This window comes from Mytilus galloprovincialis, chromosome 4 (assembly GCF_965363235.1).
Source record: "Mytilus galloprovincialis chromosome 4, xbMytGall1.hap1.1, whole genome shotgun sequence".
In the NCBI taxonomy this organism is placed as follows: Eukaryota; Metazoa; Mollusca; class Bivalvia; order Mytilida; family Mytilidae; genus Mytilus; species Mytilus galloprovincialis.
Window position 1 is genome coordinate 34,397,923 of NC_134841.1, and position 8,058 is coordinate 34,405,980.

The 8,058-nt window shown below is 32.0% G+C and overlaps 1 protein-coding gene across 1 annotated transcript; it reads right to left on the minus strand.

Moving 5' to 3' along the window:
* Positions 1 to 475: 475 nt before the first annotated feature.
* LOC143071966 (large ribosomal subunit protein mL43-like) lies at positions 476 to 7,396 on the minus strand. Its single transcript, XM_076246688.1, has 3 exons — positions 7,210 to 7,396; positions 5,376 to 5,482; positions 476 to 841 (listed from the first exon to the last, which is right to left on the minus strand). Exons 1-3 carry the CDS (start codon positions 7,338 to 7,340, stop codon positions 495 to 497), a joined length of 585 nt encoding a protein of 194 aa, XP_076102803.1. The 5' UTR covers positions 7,341 to 7,396; the 3' UTR covers positions 476 to 494.
* Positions 7,397 to 8,058: the final 662 nt, after the last annotated feature.

An 8,058-nucleotide genomic window follows, 5' to 3' on the forward strand; every position in this document is an offset into this window, starting at 1 on the left:
TCAAAATGGAGATCATATATGGTAGATAGATTTCAACATTCTCAATGTTTTTGTCTGATCATTCTTTCTTTACTTAGAACATTCTTCAATTATATAAGACAATTTCTTTCATTTGCACCAATATAATGTTCTTTTTTTTTACGCCATATAGCACCCAGGTTTGTTGACAGACAGGATCATTTAACACTTTTTAAAACTAGATACTCGAAGAAATATGGTGGCTAATTTCTGTGGAAATTGGCCAAGTAGTTTCAGTAGAGAATTCTTTTGTAAATAGTATAGAGAGAAGTCCAAGTGATGGCACTAGATCATACAATTGTCCTTTTGGCAAGTAAGCTTAAAAGGGAAATTCATAGATGAAAATAGGTAATGCACGATCCTTAATGGTTTAGAAAAAAAACCTTTTACTTGTATATCCTATTTCTTGTTTCAACTTATTATTAGTACAAATGTTTTAAGATAAGTATATGCAAAGTATAACTGATAACGAGTTTTTATTTTGATTGAAGTACATCATCTTTTGAATGCAGTTTTTTAGTAGGTCCCTGAGATGGAATTTCTTTTTTCTGCTCTTCAAACATTTTTAACACTTGTTCTGTAGCTGAAGGTTCTGCTGGTAAGAATCTAGATAGTTCTTCATTAGGGAATGTCTTTCTATTAATCTGTGGATCTTTGAACATAAATGGATGCCATACACCTTGAACGCTAGGTGTGTCCGTGTGCCACTGTTTACGCATCCTCATAATTGGTACTCCTGATCTTGATCTATAGGTTTCTATCCATTTACATATCTGATCTTTGTTCATATTGTCAATACAGAATTTCTCTTTGTACCCATTTACTAGAAGAAGAAAAAACGATATTTTCTTATTAGAACTTAAATTTGTTTTTAGTTTATTGTTTTGTGCATATCAGGCAGCGTGTTTTCTCAGTTGAATTAATATAATTGTTTTACATCTGTCATTAGGGGGCCTTTTATAGTTTACTTTGCTCATTGTTGAAGACTGTACTGTGATATATACAATGTATTTGTAAACTTCTACATCACTTAGTCTCTGGTGGAGAGTTGTCTAATTAGCAATCATACCACATCTTCTTATTCTTATATTATCTGAGTTCACTTATGTTGTTCCTTATAGTAGTACTTATAATACAGAACTTTTTTCTATTTGTCATCATACATGTCATATATCTATTCTATTTAATGGGAAGACCTCATTTTGTGTGTCGCTTCTCTTCCTTCCGCAATAAATTTATCATCATGCCTCTGTGTCCTATAGGTACCATTTATAGTCGCATTAGTCATCAATTCTTATGATTATTCAGTTTGGGTTATTTGGGGAGAAAAAACGGAAAAAAAGGCGTCCCAATATTGTTTGCGTCATTAGACCGACTTTTAAGTCATAGACAAGACTTCTTGTTTTTTAACTTTTAAACATATATTTCATTACTCAGGGACAGAACAATTATTTTTCACGTTATTCTGCAAGTATACTATCTATATACATGTAGCTATGATTATACTCCTATAATATATAGAGCCTCTCTGGATAATACATTGTAATATAGCAGTGATCACCGTGAAGAAGAACTTAGAATTGATAGTTTATAGCAAATACACTTTATTTATAATATAGGTATGCTCATAGTATACAGAAACTGTTAGCAGAAATCATGAAATTTAACAGAAAACAAAAAAATAACGGAAAAAAGGGAGATAGCTCAAAATAATTGTCCTGTCTACAATTACCTATGACTTTTGATACCTTTTCTGAAATACTCCAGGCATAAAATCTTTTAAAAATTTTTTTTTACAACAGTTTACATACTTTCAACATGTTCAACATGTTCAACCAAGCTCTAAATTCCCGCAATTTCGCGGGTGTGTTCATACATGACAGTCTGCACCAAAAACTTTTTCAACTACAAGTCTGAAGACCAATATTCTGACATTTTTCTTATTGGTTCATACAAAGTTTTGAACTTACTAGTTCGAATGAAATTTTAATAGTCTGGGGCATCAGACTAGTGGCAAACTGTGCAGACTGCATGTTACATGTCATATATATTCATTAATATTAAAAAGCTGCATTTTAACAACAAACAATTTTATCTTTTTAAAAAATGATTTATTGATTATCATGATTATGATAGAGATATGACAGAGCTTTATCTATCATGTCTATAGGGCAACTGTAGAGTGCAAAATGTTTTTTGAAAAAAAGAAGAAAAAAACTAAACATAAAATGTTTTTATATCAAGATGAACCAGATGCTCCGCAGGGCGTAGCTTTATACGACCGCAGAGGTTGAACCCTGAACGGTTGGGGCAAGTATGGACACAACATTCAAGCTGGATTCAGCTCTAAATTTGGATTGTGATTAAATAGTTGACACAGCATAGGTTTCTGACACAGAATGAATGTGTTCTAATGAACTTAAAATGTTTGTTTTCTCTTAGAGCAATTCACTATGCTGTTGAATATTAATCCTCTCAAAAAAATGTTTGAAGAAATTTTCTTTTTTATTTATGAAATTTCAAATGAGAAAAATTGAACCCAATTTTTTTAATCACATCCCCCTTTCCCTTATTCCAAAACTAATCTCAATTAAAATTTCTAATGGAGTTTGCAACAATAACTACTCATTTAAATACATCATAAAATATTAAGATGTAAAAAAACTGCTTGTTATCACTGAATGGTAAAGATTATTTTAATTTATCAGTTGGTAGTAAAAAGTGAATATACATTGTATATTGTATATAACAAAGATTTAAGTTGATTCTGGACAAAGAAAGATAACTCCAATTAAAAAAAAATCTTGCTATTGCACAATATTTTGCAATTAGATATTTCTTGCTTACTATTCTGGACAAAGAAAGATAACTCTAATTAAAAAAAAATTTGCTATTTCACAATATTGTGCAATTAGATATTTCTTGCCATTGCGCAATACTGTGCAATTGAAAAGACTTGCTATTGCACAATACTTAATATAATAATTTTAGATCCTGATTTGGACCAACTTGAAAACTGGGCCCATAATAAAAAATCTAAGTACATTTTTGGATTCAGCATATCAAAGAACCCCAAGATTTCAATTTTTGTTAAAATCAGACTAAGTTTAATTTTGGACCCTTTGGACTTTAGTGTAGACCAATTTGAAAACAGGACCAAAAATGAAGAATCTACATACACAGTTAGATTTGGTATATCAAAGAACCCCATTTATTCAATTTTTGATGAAATCAAACAAAGTTTAATTTTGGACCCGGATTTGGACCAACTTGAAAACTGGGCCAATAATCAAGAATCTAAGTACATTTTTAGATTCAGCATATCAAAGAACCTAACTGATTCATTTTTTGTCAAAATCAAACTAAGTTTAATTTTGGACCCTTTGGACCTTAATGTAGACCAATTTGAAAACGGGACCAAAAGTTAAGAATCTACATACACAGTCATGACAGTTAGATTCGGCATATCAAAGAACCCCAATTATTCAATTTTGATGAAATCAAACAAAGTTTAATTTTGGACCCTTTGGGCCCCTTATTCTGTTGGGACCAAAACTCCCAAAATCAATACCAACCTTCCTTTTATGGTCATAAACCTTGTGTTTAAATTTCATAGATTTCTATTTACTTATACTAACGTTATGGTGCGAAAACCAAGAAAAATGCTTATTTGGGTCCCTTTTTGGCCCCTAATTCCTAAACTGTTGGGACCTAAACTCCCAAAATCAATACCAACCTTCCTTTTGTAGTCATTAACATTGTGTTTAAATTTCATTGATTTCTATTTACTTAAACTAAAGTTATTGTGCGAAAACCAAGAATAATGCTTATTTGGGCCCTTTTTTGGCCCCTAATTCCTAAACTGTTGAAACCAAAACTCCCAAAATCAATCCCAACCGTTCTTTTGTGGTCATAAACCTTGTGTCAAAATTTCATAGATTTCTATTAACTTAAACTAAAGTTATAGTGCGAAAACCAAGAAAATGCTTATTTGGGCCCTTTTTGGCCCTTAATTCCTAAAATGTTGGGACCAAAACTCCCAAAATCAATACCAACCTTCCTTTTGTGGTCATAAACCTTGTGTTAAAATTTCATAGATTTCCATTCACTTTTACTAAAGTTAGAGTGCGAAAACTAAAAGTATTCGGACGACGACGACGACGACGCAGACGACGACGCCAACGTGATAGCAATATACGACGAAAAATTTTTCAAATTTTGCGGTCGTATAAAAATCTTAATTAAAAACAAATAATCTGTTTAACATGTTTAAGGATCTGCTGAATAATTGGTCATTTGGTGATGTGGTTCATAAGTGTTTCTATTTTTTTATATAGATTAAACCATTGGTTTACTGTTTGAATTGCTTTACATTAGACATTTTTCAGGAGCGGATCCAGGATTTTGGAAAGGGGGGCGAAGTTTTGAAAGATAGCCGAGCGGAGCGATGCAAAAAAATTTTCGGACCTTTTTGTGGCTAAAAACATAAAATAATTATAATATGCACTTTTCAAACGGTTACTGGCGTGGGGCATATATTTTGTAGTTGCTGTAAAGTGTAAGGGTTGGATATTTTCGATGCTGTTTTCTCTCTATTAATTGCCTATCATAAAATGATAGTATGGATCCAAAACTATGAACTGATAAATTTGATGTAGGACTTGTCAATAGAAAATAGACATGGAAAATTCTCGCTGTTTTGTTGTAAGTTAAGTTATCATAACTTCACAGATTTCTTGTTGTAAACAAGATATACGCCGGGGTATTCAATGAAATTTACAATACGACCAGCACAAGTTAAAAAAGACAAACAAGAAATTTCTTATCAAAATGTTTGGTTGATGTTTCACCCAACAAAATTAAGGTAAGTGAATTTTTGTCTATGTTAAGCTGTTTTTGTTGAATATTATTGTAATTGCATCAGCAAATTTATTCATGTTGAGAACTTGAAGACATATTTTATTTAAGATTATGACAAGGTAACATGTATTCTGCTGATTTTACTAGTCATGCTAGTATTCAGGCATTAAACATTTTGTTAAACTGCTATTTCATTTTTAAAGTTTACTGCAGTTATTAATGACTAATACAAAATACAACTTGTGCATTAGACTGATGAACAGATAATTAATATTTAGGTTTAATAGGTAAAATGTAAGGTGTCATTTAAATATCCTTTCATCATTCCACTTTGTGGTTTATTGGAAGTTCATTGAGAAATACATTTACGATATGTATCAGTCACATTTTATGTTTAATAGTACAGAAATTTACATAAAAAGATATGCATAAATCAATTTTGTTTCCCACTTTACAGGTACCTTAACCTACACCATGTACATGTTAAACAAACTTACAGTATTCTGCATACATGTAGGCAGGTTGCCGTCTCTTAGGTTGAAGGTATACAACAACTCCAGGATTATTGTTGGTGAAATCTAGCAGATGGTTTTCAACAAAGTCCCTATAAAGATGATAAAGATATGAAAATATCAACATGATCAATATCAATGCAATGGTTTGAATTTGAATTATAATTAAGCATGTTCAGTTTAATAACACAAACAAGTCCAATTGACTTACATTTGTGTGATTTTTTTAGTATGACATTATATGTCTGCGCAGCAATATGTCATGTCAAAATTATGTAAACAAAAATTATCTGGTGATTACCTGAGTTTTTACATGTGATCCAATCCTGAGATACAATGATAAGTTTGTTGTCTATCATACATGTATTTGGTTTTTTTTGGACAAGAGCATTCAAAGTATACAGTCAATGAGTCATGAATAAAATACAGTCATCATGGTCATTGACAGTGACAGTATGAATGTACATCGTCACATGATTTACATAATAACTCAAGGAACCATAACATGGTTGACCGTTCCCTTACGTTTTTTACCATTTTTACTGAGATATCACACATATTCTTAAATACATGATAAATATTTTTTATGCTTGTACTCTAGGGATTTCTGATAACATTGTTAATACATTTTGTTTCTTTATTAGGCAGGACTGTCCACATTACTGGATGACACTTTGACAAACTGAATACATCATTTTCTTCAACTCAGTAGGTTTTTTATCTGCATCTCTGTTATCATATATACATGTACATGTGTATACATGTATTATACTTGTATGAAATTAATAACATCATGAATATTGTTACCCAGGTTTACTAAATGACTAACTTGTAAATTTACATGTACAGTACAGCTGTCATGAAAATTGGGTGCCAATCTAACCAGAGAGCATGAATTTATTACAAAATTGCTTGTCTCCGCCAGCATGACCAGGACCTCTGTGTTACAGTGCAGCACATTAACCGACTGAGCTAAAGAAGTACTTCCTTACATGTAGCTCAACCGCTTATGGCTGACTAAGTATCTACTACATTTCTCCAAGGGAAGCGCTCCTGTCACCCATGTACATACCTCAATAATATGGGGACGAAGTCCCCAATAACAGTAGAAAAATCAATAAAAAAAAAAAAAAAAAATCAGGAAAATTTTCCCGAAATTTTCATTGTACTAATGAACTCAAAATCTGGAAATTTTTTTGGATGTCATGTTTTGAATTCCCGCATCTGCGCAGAAATCTACAATGTACTTCCTTTTTCCGGTCTAGTTTGTATGAAACTTTGAGTAAATTATATATATTTATCAGTCTAGTATAAAACAGGAAGGAACGCAATACCAATTTCATTTTTAATAATTCCCTGATATGAAAAAACGCTACCTGATGATAGCGTTTCTTTGTTTACATTGCATATGACGTCATAACTTAAATAACGTCACAACTAAAATCCCTAACAACAAAACCAAAATCGGAAACGTTACAGTATTTCCGTTTCTTTTTTTTAACAAATATTTAAGTTACAAAAAAATAATTCATACAGACTTCGTCCCCATTTACAGGTAATGCCTGCCTCATATTAATTTAAAATGAAAGAAGTGCCTGTGCATGCAATTCATAATTTTTTTGTTGTCAAATAACTGGACGATTTAACCAGGTGCCGAAGTGACTGTAGAGAAATTGTAGACTGTAGAATTCTCAAATATTGAAAAAAGCTTGGTTTCATCCATTTTATCATGATCATTAACTGTTATGTTGATGTAGGCAGAGACATATAATACAATTGTATTATATGTCTCTGATGTAGGATATAATTTTATATATACCTGACGCCCCTACTGGTGCCAGCTGTTTTGCAAAATGTTAGTTTCACTCGTTGAAGCTGACAAACATATCGACCTATTCCATTCTGCACTACATTTTTCACAAACGTGCTTGGCATAGACTTTTTAGACATTTTTTATATTTTCAAGTTCAACAAAAATTCTACCGGAAATACATTTAAACGCAAAACAGTTTACTCATGATCGGTGTGACTATGTTTAATTTCCGATGTGCGATCAAAATTCATAAAGGCTTAGCTACTTCAGATATTACATAGGCGGATCCAGGGGGCCCTGGGGGGCCCACCCCCCCTTTCGTGGGAAAAATTTGGTTGATTATATAGGGAATCACTGATGCATGACTGGAGTGGGCCCCCCTTAGGTCAGTCAGCGGCCCCCCCTTTGGAAAAGTTCTGGATCCGCCACCGTGTATTAAGATCCTACGATACATCAGTATTGCGATTAAATACCTTAACTTAAGAGATATTTTGCACCCAATGTTAGGTATGAATTTCTTGAGATTATTTATATTAACAGAGACATATAATACAAGAGTATTATATATATGTCTCTGATATTAACAAGAAAAGCTGCCTTAAATGTCTTCGTGAGAAAACTTCCTTAACGAAACATCTATGATATCAGTATGTACTTTTCTAACTTTCAAAAACAACAAACAACAACCTCCATAACTACAACTGATCATCGAGTAAAGACAGCTATAACAAATAATTGCACAGCTAGAATACTCAAATTTCAGAAAATGTATAACAGAGATAAACAGAACAAAAATTCTCCTGATATATCCTATATTTAGAAAAGTGATTGTTTTTATGTAACGTTTGGGTGATT